The sequence below is a fragment of the Poecilia formosa genome, unplaced genomic scaffold (genome assembly GCF_000485575.1).
Source record: "Poecilia formosa unplaced genomic scaffold, Poecilia_formosa-5.1.2 Scaffold241, whole genome shotgun sequence".
NCBI lineage: Eukaryota > Metazoa > Chordata > Actinopteri > Cyprinodontiformes > Poeciliidae > Poecilia > Poecilia formosa.
Window position 1 is genome coordinate 62,885 of NW_006800180.1, and position 27,726 is coordinate 90,610.

The following is a 27,726-nucleotide window of genomic DNA, read 5'->3' on the forward strand; positions in this document are numbered from 1 at the left end:
TTTCACATAAATGCTGCCTCATACCAGCTGAATTTAGTACTCAGGGCTTTTAGCAGCCGGTTTCTCCACAGAAACTCCTTGTCAGAAACTTTTCAATTTCTCTCTGCCTACATTCACACTGAAAGAAAAACAGGTTATCAAGAGTATGAATGCTTTGTCTTAAAGTATTTCACATTAATGAAACTTTTTCCTTAGTGTGAAAACATTTCTTTATCACACTAATGAAAAAGAAACCTGGTGAAAACATCTCACAAACTGTACATTTGCACATAAAAGAAAGAGAAGCCGCCTGCTTTGCTAGTTGGGAAGCTTATTTGTCACACAGAGTGCCCCCACGTGGTGGAAACAGGAACATCAACTCAAGCTACACAGAGGTTAGCAAAATAGGTTTATTACATAAAAATATACAATAAAAACGCAACAGACAAATAAGAAATGGTCAATTTGTACATATTTTGATTCAAAAAAAGAAAAGTAGTCAAAATAATGAAGCGAACAATAAAATTACATTATATTAGATTATTAGATTCTCTAAAAAACAGAGAAAGCATAAGTCCAGTGAGTAGATAGCTTATTTTCAGTGCCTCCTCATGTCCACAGATCATATTACGGGATGTTTCATGTTAAGGTTTCATGTTGTTTAATGCAGAAGGCAATCTGAGCAAAGTGCTGACTGTAGAACTCCTCGTTCATCGGGTCTTTTCTAAAATAAAAATAACTCTGCACAGTCTGGTCCCTGCTTTTAATTCCATTTGGCAAATGCAGAAGTTCAAAGGTGAAAGGTCAGCGTATCAAAAGACATGCCGACCAGTCCTGCCATTCTTTGGCGCGTGCCTGGCACAGCTGGCGCAGCAGAAGCTGGAGTAGTACTGATGGTCGCACAGCCGGGCGTAAACTATGAGTTTACAGTTGGCGAGTTCAGGCTGGTCCACACAGCCTGGCGGCACATCAGCACCTGAAACAGCAAATTCAGTAAGAATATTATTCAGAACTTTATTAGGTGAAAACAGGTTGATTCTACCAAATAGGTTGAAATTATAACTTCTCATCTAAAGGCAACAGCCAAATTACATGGATTTTAAAAAAAAGCTCTACAAGAACAGTTTTCATTTTAATATATAATTCTGTTGATTGTGTAATGTCCTTTGAGAAACTTTCATCTGATGCGCACTTTACACAATGTTAAAACAGGTGAAAAGTAAATTACTTTACAACACTTTTCAATCTGAATAACACAAGTAAGTTCTCAATTCTCTTAAATTAGGGATCTTCCCTTTTTATTTTTTCTATTATTTATTTATTTATTTATAATGGGATTTAAAAAAATCTAAATTTAACAATAATAATAATAAAACATATATTTTTAAAGAAAACTTAGGGAACTTCTCTCTAAACTACCAATAAACAGTGGAGTGCCTCTAGGCTGTGTGCCGAGTCCTCTGCTCTAGTCTCTGTTCACTCTGTAAGTCTCTCTTCTTCTTGTCATTCCAAGGTGATAGTCAAACACATAACAACAGTGTAGTGGTTGTGCTTAGAGTGGATGATGAGGCAGCATCCAAGGATGAGTTTCAACACTTTATCTCAAACAAAATAACTTGCAACTTGAAAAGCCAAAAGACTAATGAGAATTTTGCTGACAAAAGGAGAAACCAGTCAACTATTCTCATCAATACGTCTTAAATGGGATTTGTGTCAAGTGTTAAATTGATTTGAGGATTCGCATTATGTGGAGTCTGTATTGGTATTTCAGCCGGTCTATTTTGGTTGAAAGGGCACATTTACTATAGGTCTGCATACAAATATGCACACTTTCTTAAAATACTTTGTTTTTAAATATTTTTGTTTCAATCATACCTATCATAATCATATATTTTTAAAAAATCTACACAGTTTTTTTACTTATTTTTTGATTGACAGCAAAATCAGCAGCTATTGGAATCTAATCTAAAACAGATTAAATGCATATTAACAGAGTCATTTATTCTCACCTTGTGAGTCTTTTATCACCCTCACTTCAGCTGTGGCGCTCACAGAATAAATGCCTGTGTAGGCATTGCAGGTGTAGGTTCCCTCATCAGAGGTCTTCACGTTATTGATCATCAGGCTGCCGTCAGATGATACCAGGATGTTGTGGCCGTCTGGACGGACCGGCACTCCGTTCCTGCCAACACAAGCAGAAGCTCAATGAGATTTCTTGTGCAAACTTCCCCCGTCAGTCTTCAATGCTTTCTGATGCTTGAACTGGTACTTGAACGGGAAAAGAACAGATCCAAGCAAACACCTGGTTTTATCGACCTTAAAAGGAGAAAAAGTCTTTGGTATTTCTATTGAAAGACATTAAAAGGATATTTTAAAATATACTTAAAATTGTTCATTGATTTTAAACTTCTTTGAATAATTTGATGTTTCCTAAATTTTATTGTTTTTATCTTCACTCAAATTCATTTTGAATGCCCTTTTGCAGTAAATCCATTGAGAGACGCTGCCAGAGTCCAGGCTTGGATCTGATAGTGAATTTATGGAGGTAGCTTATTATTAGGGTGATGGGCAGCAGGCATTGCAGGCATTTCAACCTGATAAATCTAGAGACTTAGAAACTCAACTTTTCAGCAGAACAACAGCAACTTTTACCTGGACCAGCCGATGTTGACGTTGTCTCCGGACACGACGCAGGGCAGCACAGCTGTGCTGCCTTCAGTCACCTGGATGTTGTTGGGAGCTGTGGTAATCTTCAAGTCAGCTAAAATAATAATAATAAAAAAACAGAACTTTTTAGATCAACTCTATACACATATAAATATCCTAGAAAGGTTGAGAATATTTGGAGTATCAAATGATATCTACTGCCTCCTTGTGGTGAATGTTTGAAACACAAACCGCACACATTTAGTTCTCGCGTATCATCAGGATGATCAGAACTGCATGTGAATGAGGTGAAAAACGTGTTTGAACATTTTTACCCTGGACCCTGAGCTGCAGCTGCCTCTGCTCCAGCTGCTGCTGGCTGGCAGCCGTACATGTGTAAACCCCGGAGTCGTCAGGCCTCAGAGGGCTGATCTCCAACGTGCCTTCAGCGTGCTGGGTAATCCTGAAACGACACCAAGCAGTCAGAAAATCTGTTTACTGCCAAGAGATTAATAAAAAGATATTGGGTTTGCTGTTTGACTGAGAATTCCCCACAGAAATAAAAGAAATGCATCTAATCCGTCAGCGCAGGCAACAAAGTCGCTAGTTTATTTCTTTAATGTTTTGTTTTTTTTCTTCTATTTCACTGCAAATACAATCATAGTAGCAATGTGAACAGCAGAATATTAATGGAAATCCACAACAAAATAGCAGCAACTTCTGACTGGACTGTATTATTGCTCTGTTTTTGCTTTTTGGGGTCAGTACTTGGCCCTCTTTTGAGTTTCTGTTCCCATTTTCTCTGTACGTATATTTTATTCTTCATAAACTCTGTGGATCACAAATGCAACAGCTCTACACTTGTTCTTCAGCTAAACCTTTAAAAGTTTAAAATGACCAGATATTGGATCTATACCTGGAGTCACTGAGGGTTTTTCCATCTTTGGTCCACTGGATAGTGACAGACTGCAGAGCTGCAGCTGGGACGATGGTGCAGGGCAGTCTCACAGATTGACCTGTTCGCATTTCTGTTGTCGATGGGCTTGACTGATCGATGCTGAACCTGAGAAACGGTATGGAAGCAAATCTCTTGACGTTCACACACCAAATGTGAAACCAGAGATATTAGAAGTACAGCAGAACACTGAGGTACACTGATTTTGTGTTTGGACGTTCTCACCTGGGGATTGGGCCGTCTTTAGGCAGCAACGTTGGGAAAGGCTGAGATGGAGCATCTGTGTGAAACATGCATTTTGACAATGAATGACCATTTGAACAAACTTTCATTTGAATATCGTCATGTTCCTAAAGAATTTGGCCAGAAGTCATTTTTGGCCAAACGTGATTTTCGCAAAAAAAAAGTCACCATGCCTAAATAACTCAAGTCCAGTCAGACTGAAAGGAGAACGTTTGAAAAAGATCTACAATACATTCTTAATTTTATAAAGGCCTGGACTTTGACTGGGCCATTCCAAAACCTGAATAAACTTTAATCTAAATGCTCCATTGAAGTTCTGGATTTACATTAAGGGTCGTTTTCAGTAGAAGATGAACCTCCACCAAACATTTTTAAATTACGAGAACAGGGATGATGTGGTGGCGTAGGAGTAAAGCACAACCCACATATGGAGGCCTTAGTCCTCGACGTCGCCTCATGACCTTTGGTGCATGTTTTACCCCCTCTCTCATTACCCCTTTCACAAATCAAGGCTGGCAGAGCCAATAAAACCTTTAAGAAAAAAATTAAAGAATAAAGTCATAAGTAAAATCAAGACGCAATGTTACCAGAAAAAGTTGTAAAATTACTAGAAAAAAAGTTGTTTTATTGAGAGCAAAACTTCGACTAACCCATCTAGTCAGTTTTTTCGCCGTTGTTTGCACAATTTCAAAGTCCTTCTACTGATTTGCTATAAAATTGATACTTCACTCTCCTAATTTTACAACTTTATTCTGGTAATATTATGACTTAATTCTTGTATCATTATGTCTTTTCTTGTGTTGTTACGACTTAATATAGTACTTTAATCTTGTAATTTCTTTCTTTTTTTTTTTTGTTCTTGGCCCTAACACTCTGTCACAGATTTGTGTCAAATTCCTGATTTGTTTTTGTTTTTTGTTTGTTGTATTTTTGTGAGTACCTGAGACAGACAGGTAAATGTAGCGGTGGTCTCTCTCCCGTTCTCGAGTGACGAAGCACAAGAACCACCCAGAGTCTGACGTCATAAGAGGACCGACCAACAGGGAGCCATTGGGCTGCTGGTGATGTCTGGGGAGAAACAGAAACAATACATGACACAGAGGAATGAGACGTAAGCAGATCCATTTAACCTGAGCTGGAGCTAACCTTTGAGCCGACAGAGGGATCCCGTCTCTCCTCCACTCCACAACGACGGTCGATGACGGCGGAGGGATGACTCTGCAGGGCAGCACCACCGTCTGGCCGACTAAGGCCTCCACTTTGTCTGGGTCGCTCTTATCAATGCTAACACCTGCCAGGGTCAAACTGAGGAAACATGAGGAGATACGAGGAAAGACGACAGAAAGGACGAGAAGAAATGAAGGAAGCAGAGAGAGGTTTGAGGAGAAGAGAACAAAATTCACTTTATGCTCTACTGTTGGTGGACAAAGCAAGCATAAAGAGAGCCCCCGACCTGGCTTTACAGGCATGTCAGGAAACAAAGACAAGGGAAGGAAAAGGACGGAAAAAAGACGCTCATAAAGGAGCCATGCGACATGACAATCACCACGACATGAACTGTGCTCCTATAGTCTAAGACAACAGATCTGAACACGTTAAAACCAACAATTATGACGCCCCACATGAACACAAACACAAAAATATTTCTGAAACTCCCAAATGCCCCCAAACACGACACCATGACACACACATACGATGACAGCATCACAATTAAAGCTTTATTAGTTTGATTTTTGTCCAAACAGAGCCCAGAGGTGGTAACAAGTGACACAGTGAGTTAGCAGACACAGAGAAACACCAACATTAAATCAGACAAACACCAAAGAATCAACAAAGACTTTAACACCTGAACAGTCCACTTAGACGTAGAGTCAATGAAAGTTTTGTCCCCCAATATTTTTGGGGCTATGGCAAGAAATAAGGCGCCGCTGTGTAAGCAGAAAAAAACCCAGCGTGTGGAGCTAGAAGCAGCTGGAAAGAGCGAGTGTTGATTATATTAGCGTCACAAACACATATAAAAAGGAAAGCGGTATAAAACAATGTACAAAACAGGATTTACAGGAGTATATTGTGCATAAAATGGAGGTACAGTTGATTTATATACTGATTTTCTTGATATAAAACAGGAGAGTACCTCTACAATACTGTATCACTCTGAGAATAGATCACAATGTCATCTGCAAACAACATAATCTGTGCGAACTGCTGCCTCAGTTCACTGAGTTAGTGGCTTTAATACCAGGCAGAATCAGGCCAGTTCATCATTATTTTAACAAAAATATCTGTTGTGTTTCTCAGATGTTTGGATAACTGGAATTAAAGGGATGGTAAGGATTTTTTTATGTTACGTTCTGTGAAGATGTTATCGGTAATCGAACATTTACCTGTAATTGAAAGATGTCACAAAAAGGGACGAAATCAGTAGAAAGATGGAAGGCTAACAGCTAACCATGACATGCAGCTTATCTTAGCCATTTTGCATTTTCAGATTTCTTGCTTTTTTCTTAACCTTCCTGCTACACCTAAGTTTTTAATCAACCTGATAACTTGGGGTAGTTTAACTGCAAAAACTTAAAATCAAAATGAACAAGACTCATTTAAAGTGTGGGCATTTACTATATACTAAGATAATATCGCATCTCAAGGTAAAATAACAATTTTTATTTTACCTTTGAATGACCAAAATCAGCTCAAATGGGGATTTGTGACAAGTTGTTAGACTTCAATTGTTCTGTGACTTTCTTTATGTATCTCTAAACTCCACAAAATAAAAATAAAAAATCTGTCTACTACCGGCAAGATAGTTACCATTAATATCTCCACTACAAAAAATCCACACCAACCCTTTATCCATATAAAATCAGAGATAAGAAAGAGGTAGGACATAGAATTACCATTTTAATTTCAGTATTTGCCTCAAATCTGGAGAGTAGAAAGTTAAACGTTGTGTACTATTTTGATTTTTCATGTGTTTTATTTTTTACTTCAGCAGTAACTTCTGAATTTCACTAAAGATAACTAACGCTCTAAATTATTATTACTACTTTCATAGAATTTTGTTCTTCTCTTTATAGTTGGCCTTTATTTGGGATCAAGAATACATTTTAAAGATATTTAGACCTTTACATGCATAAAACACAAACTTCCTCATTCTAACCCAGAATGATACACGACTTTGGAAACTTTCTTCCAATCTCCTCCCGTTTACTCCTTGGCTTTATAGCACCAAGTGAACTGGAGCTCCTTCAGCAGCGTCTAGAAGGCTGTCGACCGGCTTTGTGAAGCCGGTGGCGATGGTGGGATTGGAGTGTGGGTTTCTTACCTGGCAGCTGGCCCGGTCATCTGAGCCCGCGCTCCAGTCAAAGGCCGGCGCGTCCTCAGATACACCCTAGCTTTGTGGGCGTGTCTGGCTGCACTGGTGCCGTGTCTGCCGGAGTCGCTGGGCAAGCCGCCCTGCGCCGTGAAAGTGCGGCCCATGTCAGGTGACTGGGCGTCGGGCGACCCTCTGGGCGCGGTTCTTTCGAGAGCAGATTCCCTCGTGGGCGTTGAGCGTCCAACGGGCAGGACCGGCTGAGGCCGCTGCTGGCTGGACGCCGGCCCCTGACACGCCTGCTGGCACTCCGCCCGGCTCATGAAGTTGTTGCTGTTGCCGTGGCAACCGCCGTACCAGAAGTGGGCGCACTTGGAAGTGACGACGTCAAAGTGGTACCGTGCCACCCAGCTGCTGCAGGAGCCGGCGGCACGAGGCAGGGAGCAGATGGACCGCTCGACTGCAACAACAAAAGTTTTCCTTTACAGCCCACAAATAACAGATTAATAGTTATTAATCAACAATTATACATATCACGATTGATGCATGATCAATATCAGTAGATAATGTGTCTGAAATCAATAATTTCACTGAAACTGGATCCAGAATCGCAGAGCATTCTGGGGAATGTAGGAAGAACAACTTTAGCCTCTCACGGCTAGCTAAGCAAGGTTGGTAACTCAGCCTTGTTTGGTTACCTAGCAACAACAAGTTGAGTAACTTTTGCAGCAGCAGTTTAAGGTTTCACCTCATAACTGCTTAAAAATAATCAACTGTGGTGTGGAGTGAAAACTGTGGAAAAAACAGGAAAGGACACGCCACCAGCTTAGCAGTATTTCACAGTACTGCGTTTCTAAGGCGGAGCTAGTTCCACCCAGGCGTTTTGTACAGCTCAATGGTTGCCTCGGAAGATTAAAGGATTTCTCAAACATGCATGAAAGAATCAAGGAAACACACTCCAGGCATGGTGTTGATGAGGGAATTTACTTAAAAGTCCCCCTTTAAGAAAACTGGGACCAATTTATCGGTGCACCCCTAATCCTGGCAGTAACTAGCCATTGCATTGTGGAAATCAAGATTATAAAGTTAAGTTTAAAAAAAAGGAAAGACTGGGAGAAAGAAACAGCTTATCTACTCAGACTATAACTTGTTCTTTTCTCCATCTTTTTCAGAGATTGTTGGGAAAAAGTCGCCAAACCTCCTCAGTTTTATTCATGACTCCAATAAATCAATACATTTTTTTAATGTTTTCTTCTGGTTTCTAACCTGAAACATCACAACTGTTCTATAGCAAACCTCTTCATAAAACATCTATAATTACTGTGATTATAAGTTACTAATTTTATATAATTTACTGACTGGTGACTTTTATTTAGTGGTATCCGAGTAATGGAGGCTAAATTACACTAAATACAATCATGGATGTTTATTTGTAGGATCATGTGTTGATTTCTGTTCGGTTTTCTGTACATTGTACGAGAACAACTCTTGATCTTCTTACTGTGGTTGGGTGGGTTGGGGCAGCCCTCGCCGTTAGGGCCCCCTGCTGGAGTCTTGCGATCATAGCAGCATCCGTAAGTGGTCATGCGGCACTCTACGGCGTTCTCCGTTGGAAGAGAGGCAACCTGAGAATACAAGATAATTTTTTTTAATGTGTTTTAAGAACAAACAATGAGGTTTTTTAAGATAACAAGTAAAGTAGTTGTTGATTACCGTAGGCGCAGGGGCCACATACTCCAAGCAGCCCTCTCTGTTGGGGCCCTGTGCAGCTCTCACACCATCCTGGCAGCAGCCGTAACTGAAACACAAAACAGGAAACAAGCAAAACAAGCACAAACATTTGAGCAACAAGTACTGAATGTCCTTATCAAAAATAACGAAAAATGTGCAGAAAAACAGATTTGTGCCTATTGTGGTAATGTGGGAGATATTTATTTTTTGCCATGCATGACATGTGGTTGGTGTGGTAACGGAGTCATAAAAGTAACACCCATAGAACCAGTTTAAAAACGGACTCCGACCACGTTGTGAGCTAAACCACGGTGGATTGAGGGTGCATACCTTGTCTGGTCGCAGGACGACGGGCCAGGAGTGGCAGCTGGAGTCTGCGGGCAGCCCAGGCCCTGGGGGCCCCTGGCTGAGGTCCGTCCGTCTGGGCAGCAGCCATAGTTGGACTGGCTGCAGTGGAGGGCCGGGGAGAAGTCGTGAGGGTCCTGCACCGTGTTCCTCTGGGTGGGGTCTCTGGTCTCTGGCCTGCGAGCTGAGACCAGACCAAAGAATGTCTTCATTGTAAAAGCAAACAAGACGCCACACAGTTCACAGTGTTTGCTCTGTCTAACGGCTCACACAGTGCTTGATGAAAACTGACAATAAATGACAACCCAGCGATCGGTTCCAGTGATCAGAAACAACGGCACAAACAAAAACAAACGCTTCAAATTCCCCGAGCGTTGGGGCAGAGCATGGCGTCGAAGAAAACATTCCTGAACCACGATGGTCAGGAACGGCACAGTTCACCGCTTCTGAAATATTTTAATCAGGCCAACAATGTTCACGGAGTCCCGAAAACATGCCAATCAGGCCTGGATAATTAGAGCCAGGGAGAGGACGGACGGATGGGGGACGTCAGAAGCATGGGGGGGACAGTTGGGGACAGTCGCCATAGAAACACAAAGGGATTAGATGGAGAGGCAGTGGGGCTGAAATTTAAAACATCCCACATTTGTCCGTCACTCTAAATCAAGATGGAATATGTTGACTTTAAAGGTAGAAAACGACAGATTTTGGTTTTTTTTACAGTTTTCTGTTTGGGTCAAAGAGTTTATTCATGAGAGAACAACACACATCCCAGAGAAGAATCTTAGAAAAAAGAAGGAGAAGAAGAAGAAGAAATGTCACCTGTCGAAAGATCTGGCATGTAGGGCTGGAAGCCAGTCTGAGCGCTGTCGTGTCCTCGCGGGTTCTGGATGCTGGGGACGACTGAAAACAACAAGAGAAACATTATTCAAGGTAATTGTGGTGTGGCCCTTTTTGATTAGAGAACACAACCTTCAGACACCCTGAGTGAGCAATGATTACGCAAACTGAAATGATTTTATAGGTAGGGCAAGATTTTAGTCAGTGAGTATCAACATAAAAAGTCCCAACATGACACTTAGATTCAGACATAGCTTGGTAGTTCATCATTAACAACATGTCCGTCACACCTGGTCTACATCTAATAAACGAGGACAATTGGTCAAAAGAGAACTGGTCATAATGAGGCACACGGCCTCATGGCAAGACTATAAAACCTCATCATGGTTTGGCAGCGCCCAAAATTAGTTGCTGCATTGCTTTTGGCAAATTCGCAGTCACCGAAACAGCACCATGTCCATGCAGGAAATCAGCTCTCCCCATGAAGCACTGCCCACAGCTGGGAAGCAGCGCACACGTCCCCAGATTGCTCATAGACCTGGAGTTGTTCGAACACGAATTAATTTATATGTTTTATAGACTGGAGTTTAAAAAGCAGTCAGACCAAAGTGGTGACATCATGTTTAGAGAGGAGGAGGGAGGAAGAGGAAGGAAGAAAAAAAAAAACATGTTTTCATATTACAAAGCTGATTAATGGTTCTGACTAAAGAGCCTTGTCTTCCACTCTAATGCACGTACCTTCCAACGCGTGCCCATTAAAGTACTGCGCTTCAGAATAAACTGAGATTATGAAAATACTACCAGGGATTCACCTTGCACAGTAAGGCACAGAAACCTCTTAAATTAAAGGAAATTCTCAGGATTGGGAGGAAAAGTCCTAATGTAGATGTGGTAGTCATGGTGATAACACTGAGATAGAATGACCAGGAAAACAGGAAGTAAAATGGATATTAACAACATAAAAAGCAGCAATTTAACATGCTAATGACAGCATGTGACAGAATATGAGGTCCATCCATCCATCCATCTTCTTCCGCTTATCCGGGATCGGGTCGCGGGGGCAGCAGCTTCAGAAGGGAGGCCCAGACTTCCCTCTCCCCAGCCACTTCTTCCAGCTCCTCCGGGGGAACCCCAAGGCGTTCCCAGGCCAGCCGAGAGACATAGTCCCTCCAGCGTGTCCTGGGTCTTCCTCGGGGCCTCCCGATGAAGATGAATGAGGTGTTTTGGTATAAAAGTCCAATTCAGACGTTTTGGGCTCTTACCCTGTGGACTGAAGCACGGCTGGGTGTTGCAGCGCTCCATCGTGGATGGTTTGGGGTGAGCGTTGCATTGGTCCACATGATACAGGTTCCTCTCCTGATCCGAACAGATCACCTGGCGCTCTCGTGAGCCAGAACCACAGCTTCTGGAGCACTGCAGGAAAACAAACGTAGATTGTAGTTAGCCATTCATTTTCACATTTAAACACAAAGATTATTTTTCTTTTCTTTTTTTCCACAAATATGGTGTACTTTTGTCTCTAGTCAAAATTTGATTTTAGGATAAAATAGTGATGTGGAATTAAAGTGATTCATTCTTCTTAAACATAAAAAAAACATTTTTGTATAAAATGTTGCATCTATGCTGTTTGTATTTAGCCCTCTTCACATTAGATGTGTTTCCTTTGCAAATGTGTGCAAAACTGCTAATGTTGTGGGAGGGGGAGACACTATTTTAAAACACTATTGTGATGTTCCCTGTAAATAAGAAACACAACTAAAATCAGACTTGAATAAGTTTGTTCACATGATAAGTCACTAAAAAACATGCCATCGATCTATAGCTACTTCCTGCCATCTACTTCTTCGTGGTTTGTGCCAGTAGTAACATCCAGTTGGATGATCTAGTGACTCCTGTGATGCGAAAAAAGTGATTTGATTCCAGTTTTACGAAATAAACCAATTTTGATATGGCAAAAAAGAAACAAAAAAACACACTTTATGCTAAACCTATGATCAAGAAAACAATAGTTTTTTTAGAATGTTTCCATTAAGCAAATTTGTTTTTGAAATGCCAAATTGCCCAATTTGGCATTTCATTTGGCATTTGGTACCTTTACAAGACAGTTAAATTTGAGACGACCAGTATCTATGAGAATCTGTGTGTCTGACTCACCAGCCCCCATGCTCCCACATGCCAGTGGATCTGTCTGGGACAAGCGGGCATCTCACACGGCTGGACGGAAGGTGGGCGGAGCAACGTCCTGCAGGATGCTTCTTCTAACATGGTGCCACCTGATCCCACACAGGTGACCTCTCTGGTCTGTTCGCCTGACCCACAGCTCACTGAGCACTGCAAAGCAACACATCAATCATCTATATATATTTTTTAAATTGTTGCATAGAAAAGTACTTATTTAAACATTTTAATTTCTAAAAATTAAAATTTCCCGCTTTACTCACTGAGCTCCATCTGGTCACGCGGTACTCTGCGCATTTGTGCATGTTGCAGGTCCGCAGAGAGAGAGGAGCGTCGGCGTAGGTGGCACAAACGGCGTCCTCCACCACCTGAGGGCCGGACGCATCGTGCAGTATGCACTGCACGGAGCGCAGCTGAGAGCCCCCACCGCAGGTCACAGAGCAGGCGTTCCACTCCCCAGTTCTCCAGCTGGGAAAGCCGCCGTAAAGATGGACAGAAGTTAGCCTCGTCACTCCTCATGTGTAGCTACTGAAACACTGAAGATCTACTGCTAAAAGCGATTTAATTAAAGCTACTAGAGTAATGTGAGATTGATTGCAAAATGGACTTTCTCATGCAAAACTAATCTATAATCTATCTATAAGCAGTGCGTACACAAGCATGATTTACAGCACTAAGAGCCTCCTCCTGGCTCTGATTGGCTGTTTCTGACCAGGAGCGGTGCATTTCTGCAGATGGTAGGGAGGACGCAGAGGAAATCATTTCTTTTTCATAGATTACGTATCTCATGTTCTACTGTCAGGAAAGAGTGACTGCTTTAACAAATCTGCATAAATGTTTAGCTTTAACTCCAAACATTAGCCACTTTGACCAATGTTTGGGTTAACTACCGAATCCAGTATGTTTCGTTAACTCAGCTTAGGGTTGGATATTTGATCCAGGAATTGGTTAGTGAATTGACAAAAATCACTCTGTTCTACATAGATGGACAAAACAGCAACATTTTAAGACAAACTATGAGATAAGAACAATTCACAATACATTGCTACATTAATAGACAAGGACGGACGGCTGCGTGATTTATTGTAGCAATCAGTCCAGCTCAGAAATCAGGTGTGGAGGCTGCAGGCCGGGGGTTCACAAGGTCAGAGGTGTCAGATCTCCATTGTATGTTCCTCAAGAGGAAAGGTAAGCAGATCCAGTGTGAAAGAGGATCTCTGAGCAGGACAGATGCCACGTAACTTTGTTCTTACTCTACATGCAGGAATAGGCTTTTGCACTACATGCAAACAGGAGCGAAGAGAGAGATAATGTGATTCTGAATGGAAAGTTGAGAGATTTATGAATCTGCTTTGGCTAATTCAGCACATTTTGTAGATCTGAAGCCAAATATTAACCAAAGTATCTCAAATTTACAAAAAAAATGTAGACTAACTAATAAGACTGCCAAAAAGGAGATGTTTCATCTAGAGGTGGGTGATATGGGCTATGACGTTTTATCACGATATTTTGTGATAACAATAAAAGTGACGATAAGAAATATTTCTAAGATCTGTTTTAGTCAATCATGGTCATGGTCTTCTTGCAGGTGGGGCTATAGTTGTGTTACAGCAACTATAGCCCCACCAAAACAAAGTTGTAAAGTGCTGTTTTGGGACAGCAGTCACTTAAAAAAAATTGTGTGATTTGAATCATTAACTGATTTATTGGTGTTTATTTATACTTTTACTTAACAAACAGTGGAGATAATAGTAAAACTATCAATCCATACAGAACAGTTTTGTGGAGCTTTAGACTTCATGAATTAGAGTTTATGGTGACAACCATAAATCAAAAATTGCCCACCTCTAGTTTCATCTCCCTCTTGTGTTTGCAGTCAATTTGAACGTTGCTACGACTACCGACCCTGAGTTACCTGAGCACCCTGGGTCTGATGGAGGATCTCCACAACTGTGGTGGATACAGGTATGCCATCCTTTCAGACAGCCGTAATAATAATAATGAAAAAAAAAAGAAGTCAAAAAGCCGTCTTGGAGATTATTAGTTGAAATGTGGATGACGATTCATATGGGATCCGCTGCCAGAAATGTGCCTGACATGTTTTCAGTCGACTAACCTTTGGGTCTGTGGGCACGGATGGGGGTTGCAGGTGCGGTTGGACTGTGGCCTTGGCAGAGAAGCACAGAGGTAGTCGGGATAGGCTTCGTTGTCAATCGAGCAGAAGACCAAACGGGACTGATAGCCTGATGGAGAACCAGAGGGATGAATTGTTTCTTTTCAGAGTATCTGAGGTGGGGAATGAATCTAAGTTGTGCCTCCAGTCTGACCTGATCCACACTCTTTGCTGCAAGAAGACCAAGATCCAAAGCTCCAGTAGTAGCCCTGCCTGGAACGGCCGTTTGGAAGGTAATACTCGTACTCGATGCCGGGGTTCGGCTCTTGGCTGATCAGCTGAGAAGGTGAAGTAGCACATAAATAAGGATCAAACAACCGATCACTAAAGACTATTGGTGACGATAAAATTCCCAGAAGAGAGAAAAAATAAATAAATAAATAAATAAAAATCACCTCAACAACAAGTGGTTCAGTGGTAGGACCGCGGCCGATGACGGTTTCGGGAACGTTTTCACCCTCAGCGCCTCGTTGGTAGTAGAGCATGGTCCCGGCAATGGGCGTCGCCCTGGAAAACTCAATTACCCAGTGGCCATTGAGGTAGTACTCGCCACGCAGGTTCTTGATGGCTGATCAAGGAAAAATAGAAAGGTCTGAGTTAGAGGTCAAACGATTAATCAAATTAATCATGACTAATCAACTCTTGAAATAATTGTCAACTAATTTAGTAGTCGATAAATCACTAAGTGGAGTATTCAGACTCAAAAACAGATAATTTGGTGAAAAAAATCAACATAACAAGAGCGTTATTTAAGCCAAAACATTTTACATTTAGATAAAAACACCTTTGCAAATATTTTGGCAGAAGCTCCTCAAGTGGCGTAGGTTTAGCTTCATCCGATTCAGCTTCACTAAAAGAACGCTGCAATATTGCAATTTAGGCAATAAAATATTTATTTTCTTAATTAGAAACGGAAATCGATGATTTGTTTATTTGTGTCTCTTATTGTATTTCTAATATTAAGTAAAAAGGCTTAAGTGGTTAAATTTTAAAAATATGTAGAATGTGTAATTTTTTTTATCCGATTAATCGATTAATCGTCAGAATAATCAATACATTTACATGATTTTAGTTATCATTAACTAAAATAATCATGATTTGTAGGCCTTGTTTGAATGAACGTCAGAGTGCCATAAAACTGTTTGATGTATTTCCTATGACTGCCTTTTCTCTAGTTTTCCAAAAAGTCAGCACGGACTCACCGAGGTAGTTCCGCGAGGCCGTCGTCTCTCTGATGCTGATGGTTGTGGCTCCGACAGGGATGATGAACATCTGGTTGTAGCCTGGGACAAAAACACAAGCTGAGGATTCAGATGCAAACGCATTGAAGAGAATTTACCACGAAGATGTTTTCAGAGACACTTTTTCCTCACATTCCAGTTGGACCAGCCCTGAAATGACTAATTGAATTAATGGTGATGAATCGATTACGGAAATAACTGCCAACTAACTTAGGAATTGAACAGTTTTAATGGGAGCATACAGATTCAAAAAAAGGAAATTTGATGAAAGAACAACACACTCAGAGAAGCAATTGAGACAAAACTGTACAAATACATCTAGTTGTCTAAGTTTACTAAACTGTGGGGAAGAAACAATTTGAGTTCTTTGACCTTCAGCTTATTCATCCCTGACCTCTTCCTCACTTTATTCTTCTGTCCTCCTCACTCTTTGGCCATTGCCTCACATAAACCCTAAATAAAACAACAAAAGGACATTTGGATTCAGATTCCATCTATAACACGCACGCAGGCACACGCACGCAGTTGCCTCCGGCTACTGCCTCCTGAACAAGCAGGGTTCACAGATAAGGGACTAATCTTTAGCTTAAGTACTTATCATGACATAAATAAAAAACAATATCCAATTGAAACAGACTGTAATTTTTCGTCTGCCTTCAACCTCACTTGCGCTCTGTCTTGAAGAAGGAGTCTATCATTTCCTCTGCATTTTTCTTTTCTGTGTCATACAGACAGGGCTAAGTTTAATAGCAACCTGGCTCTGGGCGACTGGACTGTGAGACCGCTAACCTGTACTTACTTACGCTAGCAAATCTACAAAAACAATATTTAGGCTTTGCATGAGCCCTTCAAGGTGAACGAATGCGCGCTGGCCTTCTACTCCAGGGAACTCTCGAGGCACAGAGGAACCAGATTCTGTCGGGGGATAAACCTCGGCATGACAGCTGTCTGAAGCAAACAACCAAGCTAGCTCTCCGCACCGTTAAACAAACACAGCAGGAGAGGCAGCAGCTAGTCATCAGCTGGTCTCGCTTCAATTAACGCGGAAGTGAGGTATTTGTTTCAAGTAGGTGACCCAAACACCAAGTGGAAATATTTGCCGACAGGGCAGCTATTCACCGTACAATGAACAAGCTTTGGGGGGGGTTTTGTTGTTGTTGTTTTTTTAGGCATGGGGGCAAATAGGCAGAAAGTTTCAGTTAGTCACATGTTTTACATGTAGAAGGTCTGGCAAATCAGGACAAGCTACGATTAGGTGCTAACACAATCAGACTGGCTTTTGAGCAACAAAGTCCCCCAAATTTAGATTTTGACTCAATTTGTGATGCAAGAATTAGGCGTGTGTTTGTATGAGAAATCCCAACATCATACCAGCTGGCAGGTCGCGAGTGGTGAAGGTGTTCTTGACGAGGTGGCAGGACTGGCCTCTGCCCCCACACTGCAGGCAGGGGTCTTCCTGCTGGGAAGACTCCAGCATGTTGTCGCAGCCCAGGCGCTGAAAAAGGGAAAAAACACCAACTTATACGGACGTCGCAACCTCAGCCTGATTCAAATGTGCCCAAAGTTGCCAAAGATGAGGTAACTGAGTGGTCAAAAATTGGATTCCGACAATTTGACCCACATCTTTGAACATGTAGCATGTGTGCAAACACCACTGAGGATGGCCAGTCACATGCGTTCCTGGGCTTTAATGAGGCATAAAATGACAGAGACGTTCATTAGCAGTTTGGGTTTTTTTCTCCTTCGCAGTTTTAGTTCCATGTCCAGTGAACACATTGGCCCAGATGGGCCCCATTTGGCCTCCATTCAAACGTTTTAATGAATGAATGTGGCCATTAGATCGAGTGAACCCTGTCACTTTATTTTGTAATATATGCCTCTAAATATGAATTTCTGTGAAATTTTATTTTATTTTATCACTTTACATTTTTAAGTAATAGTAAAGGTCTGAGTTAATGTAAACGTTAATTGTAAATTGTATTTTGCAGAGCTAACTGAAGAAAAACAATTGACCCAAAAAGTAATTTCTAAACATCAGAAATAACACTTTCTGTACTTCCTTGATTCACACAGGGGGCGCTGTTATGGGTTATGTTATGAAAACAAGCAGTAAATATGGGGAAGAAGCTCTTGATCGCTCTAAAAACCAAATACTTCAAAAATGTTCCCGAATCCAATCAAGGTGAACTAAGTGAGTGCGACTGAACCAATTATGAGAAGGATGGTGACACTGAAATTTTGCCTTCATCTTTTATATCTATTTTTAGTTTGTTGTATGTCAGAAAGCGTTTATTGAGACAAAAAAAAAACAACAACGGTGGAGGGAAAAAAACATAAGTTTCCTCCTTTGAAGCAGTTGCTCCACTTGCTCCTTTGTTCAGGCTTGCATGGTTGTTACTATGACAACAGCAAAAATTGTACAGTTTGTAATGAGAGCTGAAGCTGATTGAAACTGACGAAATATATATTGAAATTTTGTTTTTTTTCTTTTTCGTTTTGCCGGAGCCCGTTTGGTGTCAGGGCGAGTTTTTCCTGGCGGGAGCTTTTGGTGCGATGAAGCTGATGAGGGTTGGTGAGCTGGAGTTTTGATTCCATGAGAAACAGGTGAGAACAGCACAAAGTGTTTGACGTTACCACGTAGCGAAGCTAATCTTCAGCCCCGCTGCTCGGCTCCTCTGAGTGCGTCGCCTCTCATTAACAAAGCGACGCTCTCAGTCAGGACTTCAGAACAGTGAGATCTGATCCCGCTGTGACTGTAATTCACTGAAAACATCACGGAGGAGCAATTATGATGCTATTAGACAGTTTGATGTTTGTTTGATTTTCCAGTCAAATCTCTAAACCCTAGCAGGATTTTATACATACTAGTGAATTATTTAATTATTACTATTTAAGAATCATACAGTTACCTTTTTTTTTCCGTGAAGTTAAAAATATAGAGAGTAATGGTTTTTTTTTTTAAGTGTGAAACTTGAGCTTCCTGCATAGTTTGGAGCAGGCAGCACATCACTGTTATCGGCTAAAATGCCCCTCTGGCTGAAGCCATTAATCACAAATGAACTACAGACGTGAACATGATGACCTCTGCTGAGAGACGTCCTTTAACCTGCTGAAAAATGTGGCTCTCATCAAATGGGCTTTGTTTCTTAGAAACAAACAAAAAAAAACAAGAAAGAGCAAAATTCTGAATTGGAAGGAAAATGATAAGAGATTTAATTTGGTGTTGCAAGTTTAAATCTGAAAGTTTAATATCTTATGCAGCAGCAGCATACTTGGTAAAGTTTTGTTTTTGCAGTGTTTAATTGGTAAATAAAAAGAATTATCTCAGAGTATTTTTACATTTTGTCTCAATCTTTAATGAACTTAATGTGGAGTTTATGTGACACATGGAGGATTAGTAACCTTTTCTATTTAAACTGTCACTTTTGCCTTTGCTGCAAAAAAATAAGATAGAATAAATAAGTATGTACTAAATGAAATGTTTTATTTTGAAAGATAAATGAAACTAAAACACATTTCCATTTTTATATTTGAAAACAAAATGAATCAGTTTAAAGTAAAAAAAAATTAACTACTTCTAAAACCCCTTTACCATTTTGTTGCAGATATTTTACAGTTATTGCATAAATTTATTTTACCTGCTATAAAATTAATATAGAAATCATTTTTCCATGTGTGATGGCATTTAGTTTGTATTATTCAATGTTATTTCAAATTTATATATATGTATTTTATCGTGCTGGCTTCGTGCTCTTGGGGTCCCTCTGGTGGTGTGGGGGTCCTAAACAGCTGCTTAACTTGTGATGCTTTGGGCCAGCTGTGCATATGCATTTGTAATTTCTAAAAATTGAAAGGGGTTTGTATAATTTTGAAAAGCTCTCAGTTGATTAAAACGTTCACAGAAGTTTTATAGCAAAGTTTTTTTAGATAACATTTAATACTGGGAAGAAAAGGTTGATATCCAAATATAACAAATTTCCCATCTCCCTCTTTGATTTGCTCATCTGTTTGACCTGTACAGGAAGTTACCTTACAGACTCCGCCCACACAAATATCCCTCCGTCCCGGGTGGCAGGGGGTACCGTCAGCGACGGAGCTGCGGTGGCGGTAGTAAAAGTTTTCCCCTCTCGGCATGCAGTTCAGCTCGCAGGGATTCGCCGCTGTTAAAACAAAAAAAGAAAGAAAGGAAGAAAGAGAGAACTTAGTTTCACATTACAACTGAGAAATTCAGTCCAACTCCTTCTAATATCTGTGCTTTTCATTTCAATGTAATGTCCCAAACAGAGTAACTCTGACCTCCGTAGTACGGGAGCCACTTGTAGCGTTTTCCCTGGAAGTCAGTCCCATCAAACTGGGAACACTGTTCTTCCCGAAAGTCTCTGGATCCCTCTGGACAATCCTGAGTGGAATAACAAAAACGAAGAGAGAGGCTGAAGGTTAATTATCTGGAAATAATTACTGCTTCAAATAACATTATATCTATAACTAATTTTTTATCAGTCCTCCTGTCAGTTTTCTTTGTTCACCTGGATGTTGCAGATGCGATAAGACTTGTCTGGTCCCACACAGTTGTGTCCACCATCTGTCCTGTGAGAATAGGAAATGAAAAAAAGACCATCTGACACTTTGAAAATGTTTTTCTTGTTAATAAGGATGCACGGATTTACTCTTTTCACTTCTGATACCAATGCAGATATCTGAGGCTTAGTATCGGCCGATACCGATACGATACAGAAAAACAGCATTGAACTGACTTAAAACTTTTCTTCTTTAAAACACAAACATAAACGCACTGAACTGTAAATTCATTTATGACTTTGCACCAGTACAGCACATTTAAAAACACCAGTAGCTTCACAAGCATGGCCATGTTTGTTTAAAAAAATAAATAAATAAATAAATAAAACATGGCAAGTCATTCACAGAGACAGTTATTATGCAGTGCCTTGGAAAAACATTCCTATAAAAAAATTCAAAAGTTTTTTGTTTTTCAAAGAAGAAGGACTTTATTATCCCAGAAAAAAATGCTAATTCAAAACTTATAAGATCAGAACAACAAGATGTTTTTCTGTTTCAATCTGTGCTGTGAAACTACGAATGAGTTTCACTGTGGAATTTAAAAATGTCCAAACAATTTCAACAACACCAATTACTAGAAATTATCTTGGTATATTATATTATTGATATTATAGCATTATTAATATCAATGTTATCATTACTATTTTTATTAATGCCACTGGAATACACTATTTGTAAGCTATAATTTTCAAAAACATTGAAATAGAGAAAATGAAAAAGCCTTGTGTAATTTGGATTTGTGGCACCAAAGATAAAACTGAGTCTCTGATGTTGTTTTATGGACATTTTAAAAGAGCAACAGGGAGTTGAAAGTCAAATCTCAAGTTAAGAGACAAAACAAAATAGAGGCGATCTTTAAATCAGCCAAAGAACGTAAAGTTCAGAGGTTCTCACAAGCTAACTACCAATTTAAAACAAGTCCAATTTTCCATCCTGGCTTGCCAAATTTTGGTAGCACCCTCTTATTTATCACCGCGAGGCAAATGGGTTAATGACCAGCTGCAGAAGCCATATAAAAGCAGAGTTCAAGTAGTCTGAAAGTGCAGAAATAGCTACTATCAGCTCTAAATATCATCTGCAAGGCCTCCATTCCCGCTGCGCAGCGAGCGCATGATTAGGCCACTTTTTTTTTTTTTTTTTTTAAAGTTCCTGCCCTCAGGGTGACAGGAGCAAGGCACGCTCCTGTCAGCAGGCCAGATCTAAGACTACGACACGTCGAAACAACCATTTTTCTTCACTGAAGAATGCAAAATCCGACTCGCGCGGCTCAAAACGTGGCCTTTCGCTCCGACATGATAGACAACCAAAATAATGGAGGAAAAGTTCTGTTTTCACAGGCGAGGCTGAAATGAATGTATGGCGAAATGGGAGTTGTTGTTGTTAGAGCACATAATGACTCAGCAAATCAAATCACTGTGTTTAAAGGAGTGATTCAGGCCAACCCGGCAGACACGGTATGGCAGAGTTCATTTGGGATGCGAGCAGATGGGCAGGGCACCTTGTTTTGTGAGATCACCGAGGCATAGAGGGGAGTCACTCACTTAACAGACTGTCTGACTCACTGACTGGCTGCACGGACATGTTGGGAAGCGGTAAAATTGTTGGTTTTATCAAAATAAAGTCCCACTCAGAGGGATTGCTCAATTACTGAGACGCATCAACGCTCTTGATATCTCATCGGCGGGGCCCAAAGCGGCGGCAGGCCAACACAAAGTACAATGTAGTACTGATTTATTTATGTTTGAAAAATTTGCGTGAATAACATCTGAGCAGTGCGAAGTGAGTCTACGCTCCTCCACCCGCTCAGTCAACGTTTTGGGGAACCAGATTTCAGTGGTTCGACAATTACATCTAAAGATCGACGTTTTCCTCCTTTGTTCTCTGCAAAACAGGTCAGAGAGAATCAACGAACATTTATCTCCAAGCCTTTACACGGTTTCTCAGTAGGGTATAGTTCTGAACTTTGACTGGGACATTCTAACAGAGACCATGATACTGTGAATTGAACCATTCGGTTGTAGCTCTGGTTGCATGTTGGTCTCTGTAATGGGCCTGTTGGCGCCTTCTCTGACTAATGCCAGTTGTCTCATACGCTTTTCACCATCTGATGATTGATTGTATAAAAGCTGGGGGCATTGTTTTGTAACCTAACCCTGCTTTAAACATTACAAGTTCTGTGATTGTTGTTTTAAAAACAGAACGGAAGTAATTTATGCTGAGGTAAAATTATTGAAAATTAAGCTGTATACATTATAGTTAGGTGATGTCTAAGAGCAGTTGGTTGCGAAAGGATTTTATTGAGGTATCAGAGTAAAGAGGATTTAATACAAATCGACAATATTTCATTTTCATTAGGTTTTAAAATGATGTGCTACTTTCTTTTGGTGCATCAAGTCAAATTTCAATCAAATCCATTAAAGTTTGTGGTTGTAATGTGACAAAACACAAAAAGGTTCAACGGCTATGAATGCTTTTGCAAGGCACTGTATTTATTGTTTATTGCTATTATTCTGAAATCAGTCTTTTTAGATGATTATTAGCCTAAATAACCAGAAAGTAAGCCAAGTTTCACTCAGTTTCAAGCATCAAACATCCTGATGTGAGTGAATCTTTATTAGTGTGGACAACATAGCATAGAGGATCATGTTAGTACTGCAATACTTGAGTCACAGTTATATGGAGCAACAAAGTAAACAGCCCTGCAAGAGGGACATGTAAACTGTGAAAGAATCTGCCAGTGAAACTAGTACATTTTTCATCTATATTAAGGAATTATTTACTTAAAACAAGCTCCTATACTTTGCCGAGAAATTACTTATGTTAGTTACTTTTGTCTTATTTCAAGTGTACTAAGATATTTGCACTAAATACTATTAAAAAAATACCTGGTGAGATTTTGTGTTTTTGTAGGGTACTGAGTTGGTGAGGAGAAAACACATTCTTGATCTTATGAATACAGATGTCTTTAGGGATTACATGAGGCAAGGTGCCAGTTGAACACCAGTAATAACAAGCTGTGAAAACAACGTTCTGGCAACAACACTCATCAGGAATTAATATACCAAACTGTATCCTGATGCAGTGAGAAAGAGGAGAAGCAGCTTGACAAACAAATAAAAACAAGACCTAAAATTATCAAAATGATACCTTAAAAGCCTAAAAGAACCCATTCAGGACAAACTTGTGCAAGTCAAAAGTGCATATTGACGCCAAACTGATCCTTTTCAGAAGCCAACGCCCAACTCAGGACAAGAATCTCTGCTGAGTTCATATATCGCTCTCTTCCCATCATAATACTGACTGAGGATCACTGTAGTACTCAGGGGAAAACAGCAATGTCTAAATGATATGGGCATCTCAACAGAGCCAAACTGCAATGTGGGACTTTAGAAACAGGATTTTAAAAAAAGGACCTACCTCTGGGTGATGCAGCGTCTTGTTCTCATGGTAACGCCGCCGCCGCAGCTCCGACTGCACTCGCCGTAAGGACCCCAGGAGTCCCAGTAATCCACACTGGGCAGCTGGACGCATTCAAAAACAAGGATTTATTGCAGCTAACTCTAGATGAAAACATTTCTGCAGCTTATTTTTATTTTTGCATTTAATTACGTAACAGACTTTTGGTTTACTAAAATTCAACAGAAAAGATCTTCAATAAAATCCTATTTATTCTTGAAAATGCATTTATTGCTAGTGTACTCTTTGATCGTTACAGAGCCCTGCAAAATAAATCATACAGTAGCTATCAAAGCTGTCAACCATAAACTTTATTGTATTTCATGGAGATTTTAGGTGAGAAACCAACAAAAAAATTGCATAACAGAGAAATGGAAGAAAAACAATGCGTGGCTCCTTCCCAGTTATATGACAGGAGCCACATTTCACATCAGCATCAACATGAATTCAAAGTAAAATGATCATATATTAAAGCCACACCATTTTTATTTGTTAAAATGACAAAATAACATCAATTATTTTCCTTCCACTTGGCAGCTATGCATTGCTTTGCATTGATTGTAAATCAGTTACAAGATCAATTAAAACGAGCAAACATAGGTTACTCTGCCAATGTCATCATATTACAGTCTTAAAACAACAATATTATCATTTGTCGGAATAATTTCTGGAACAATTTATTGTGACACGCCTAGTTGGTTCTTCACATGAAATACTAAAAACATCCACTTGTTTTTAAAGCAATGGGACAAAATGTGTCAAAATCCAGAGGTAGGAATACCACACTAGAAGATTTCTAAATGTAACCAGTGAAAGGGGGAGTCTTGGTTTCGGACACTTTGCTACTTTGGATCCAAACCTCCTCTGTCTTACTGAACCTTTATTTACAACAGAACCACTTTACCATGAATGCTGGAGCCAGAAGCAGCTGCAGGATTATCAGGGGAAGTAGCATCTTCGCTGAACCCTGTCAAAAAAAAAAAGAAGAAAAAAAAAAACACAAAGGATTTAAAGTTACTTAGTCTGGCATGTCTGCCAGAGCAACTAAAGCATCCCAGACATTGATGTAATACATGAGTCTCTGGCCAAAACGTTCAAAATGAAACCAGAGAGAAGAGTCTGCATGAGGTCCTTGACTGAAACAGCTTTGGTTGTGTTGCCCTGCAGCGTTTCCCAAACCCTTTCCAACTGTGTAAATCAGCTTGTGCAGCGGCGTTATCAAAGCTTTGATCGTCCAACTGGATCAGAAGTTGCATTGTTGGCGAGTGAACATCTAAATCTAATCAACTCTATGGTTACTACGCCAAGTTCATCCATCCATTTTGGATTTGCAAAAATAAAAAAAAATTAAACATTATGTCTGTTTTGGATCTGGAAAGGTTTAAAAACAATCTGATAAAAACTAAATAAGAGGATTTCAAAAAGACGTGGTGGTAAAATGAATCAATTTGGGTCAAAATATTTGGAACATGTCAGTTTTAGAGAAGAGGGATGAAGCTGCAGATGTCTTTTATTTTGGTTACAATTAGTCATTTTAGCTTTTGTTTAGTTTGTAATCGACAGTAGCACACACCAAGGTGAACAGTTTCTCCTAGGATAAGACCAGACTTTCCTTTACAAACATTAAACCAAACATGAAAAGATTCACTACATTCCTAAATACTTTATCAAGTCTAAAGGGAAACCTCATATTATCTGTGGTTTTTCAAAGAGTTGATGAAGAGCTTGAGGACTGTGAGCAGGAAGGATCTCCTGTAGCAGTCTGTACTGCAGTGTTGCGAAACCAAGCCTCTGACTGAAGATACTTTGTTCTCCATCTTATTGTGTAAGGAGTAATCAACAGAACAGAACCAGACTCTAATGCTGCCACTCTAAAAGATGATGACAGCAAAACAAATTGAAATCAAGTATCACTAACTATTTTTCTAAGTCATCTCAAAATCAGACCTGATGGTATTTTATCTCATTTTTTGTCTTGTTTTTACAGTTTTGCTGATTCCGTGCGGGTTTTATTTTGCTGTCATCAGCAAAAACAAATTTAGCCAACGTCGACTTTGCTTCACCGTTTCTGTTACGTTAAGAGCTCATTACACCGATCCACATTTTCAATTGAGACACTCTGAAAAAGTTTAACAAAGCCACATCTATTCTCATTCATTATTTCTTGCGGATTAAATAAATTAAACATATTTTTCTTTGTTGCAACAGGAAGGACTGTTTGTTTATCCGTGGCTAAACAGAGAGTTTCCTGCCTCTACTGAGATGAGGGATGAGGGTCAGCTGGGGCTGCTAAACGCCACCCGACCTGCATGTCGCGACCACCAAACGTCCCCCGCTGAGAGGACAGTAACCTCCCCCCCTCCCTTTTGTTAAGGATGGCTGATCCTCAGTCACTCTGAACTGTTAGACACAGTTTAAAAAGCCAATATCAAGAAAGTCTAAATAACTGACATGTAAGCAGCTACGTATTTATCTGTTGAGTGTTCGCCTATGATCAAAACCAACGTGTAAATTTATAGGGCGAGCCATTACGCCCTCAACTCCTTCCACTGGTGGGACCACTACTCCGTTACCCCTCTCCAAAATGAAAAATGAAATCAAAGTGTGGCCATTTATTTGCTTCATAGAAAGATTTCAACAATGAACTAACATGACAAAACCGGCCCAGAGTGGGACTGAACACATCTGGATCCACACTGTGACACGGTGAGAAAGGTCACACAAAACAATCAGTTCCTTAAATCAGCAGGAAGCCTGGAAACCAGGTGGAAAGTTGCATTAGTTTGACTGAAGACTCCTAAAAAAATCCCCTGGAGGTACTGATCGGCTAGACTGATGAATCACTGAAATTTCCTGTAAGGTTCATGTGTCATCAATGCACCAGCTCACAGAGCCCTCAGGTCACTACCTGCTTGCTTTTATCAAACTAAATTACCTATTATCTATTATCCTGCTCCTAAGTCAGCAGGACAAGCAGTGGCTTGTGCCCCGTGCCAGGTGAGAAGTCTGAAGCTAGCCAGATCTTAATAAGGAGCTTTTAATAGTTTTGCTTGGTGCTTATTATTATTATTATTATTAGACTACATATTTATATCCTGTAAGCCCCTTAACTGTCATGATGACACCGGTGTAGTCATTGACTTGTGTGTTTTTGGGGGGTGACAGTTAAGGGGTCCCACTTCACAAACAAAAAAGAAATGCTAGTTAAAGATGTGTCTAAAGATTTTTGGATTATATATATATATATATATATAAATTCACTCACTTATTTTTAAAGGAAGATTTCTTCTGGTGTGGACGCGGCTCAGCTGCCAGCGGAGGACTGGCTCGAAGCGTCCGAAAAAGAGTCGCCGTGTCCTGGGATATGTCTGCCCGGAAGCCTTGGTCTCTTTCCTCCTCTGTGTCCCAGCAGGTTGCCGACAGGTAGTGGAGAAAGTGTTGCTGGTTGAAACTCTTTGCGGGGCGTCTGCTCCGCGCCTTTTAACCCGCAGCTCTCGCAGCCCAATTACAGCCCCTCCTGGCCAGACGCGGGGATGTTTCACGCCCACGGTGTAATTTTAGACTACACAAATAACAGTTAGCGCGAGCTTTCGTTTTGTGTTTGGCTCTCCATAGGTATGCCACAGACATAAAGGGAGGGTTTGGGGGGGGGGAGGAAAAATGTTTGTACAGTGAATAGGAGTTATGTAATAGCAGGGCAATCATGCAACGCCATGTCGTCTAATGTTAAGGCTCCGTTACAGTTTCAGCCGCAAATGAGTCCCAAATGTTACCTTGGCAACCCGGAAGCGTTTTTACGATCATGTTTTATTTTTAAGTCTAGCATCATTAATAAGCCCCTAGAGGCAAAAGAGGGTCACCTCACCTCATCTATCTATCTATCTATCTATCTATCTATCTATCTATCTATCTATCTATCTATCTATCTATCTATCTATCTATCTTAGCAAAAAGTTGTTTAATATTCCATCTATTCCTCCAAAAATGTAGCAATATTTAAAATGTACCTCTAATACATTTTACAAAATAAAAATGTTCACATTACAACTCA

General features: G+C 40.3%; 1 protein-coding gene across 3 annotated transcripts; it reads right to left on the reverse strand.

Moving 5' to 3' along the window:
• Positions 1-376: 376 nt before the first annotated feature.
• On the reverse strand, positions 377-27,383 carry paplna (papilin a, proteoglycan-like sulfated glycoprotein). 3 transcript variants are annotated; one of them, XM_016680432.1, is made up of 29 exons: positions 26,939-27,383; positions 26,149-26,160; positions 24,580-24,643; positions 23,637-23,740; positions 20,168-20,228; positions 19,938-20,040; positions 19,671-19,801; positions 17,013-17,136; positions 15,603-15,683; positions 14,796-14,968; positions 14,555-14,678; positions 14,344-14,470; positions 14,143-14,202; positions 12,491-12,695; positions 12,204-12,380; positions 11,312-11,462; positions 10,032-10,112; positions 9,195-9,393; positions 8,847-8,931; positions 8,635-8,758; positions 7,146-7,593; positions 4,970-5,128; positions 4,764-4,891; positions 3,806-3,860; positions 3,542-3,688; positions 2,961-3,088; positions 2,632-2,740; positions 1,989-2,161; positions 377-955 (listed from the first exon to the last, which is right to left on the reverse strand). In XM_016680432.1, the coding sequence occupies exons 3-29, from the start codon at positions 24,628-24,630 to the stop codon at positions 792-794; spliced, it is 3,672 nt and encodes a 1,223-aa protein (XP_016535918.1). In that variant the 5' UTR covers positions 24,631-24,643; positions 26,149-26,160; positions 26,939-27,383; the 3' UTR covers positions 377-791. The 3 variants fall into 3 exon arrangements, with proteins under 3 accessions (XP_016535918.1, XP_016535919.1, XP_016535920.1); XM_016680433.1 differs by lacking the exon at positions 26,149-26,160 and having other exon boundaries at positions 24,580-24,642; positions 26,941-27,383; XM_016680434.1 differs by lacking the exon at positions 14,143-14,202 and having other exon boundaries at positions 26,939-27,381.
• Between the last annotated feature and the right edge of the window lie 343 nt (positions 27,384-27,726).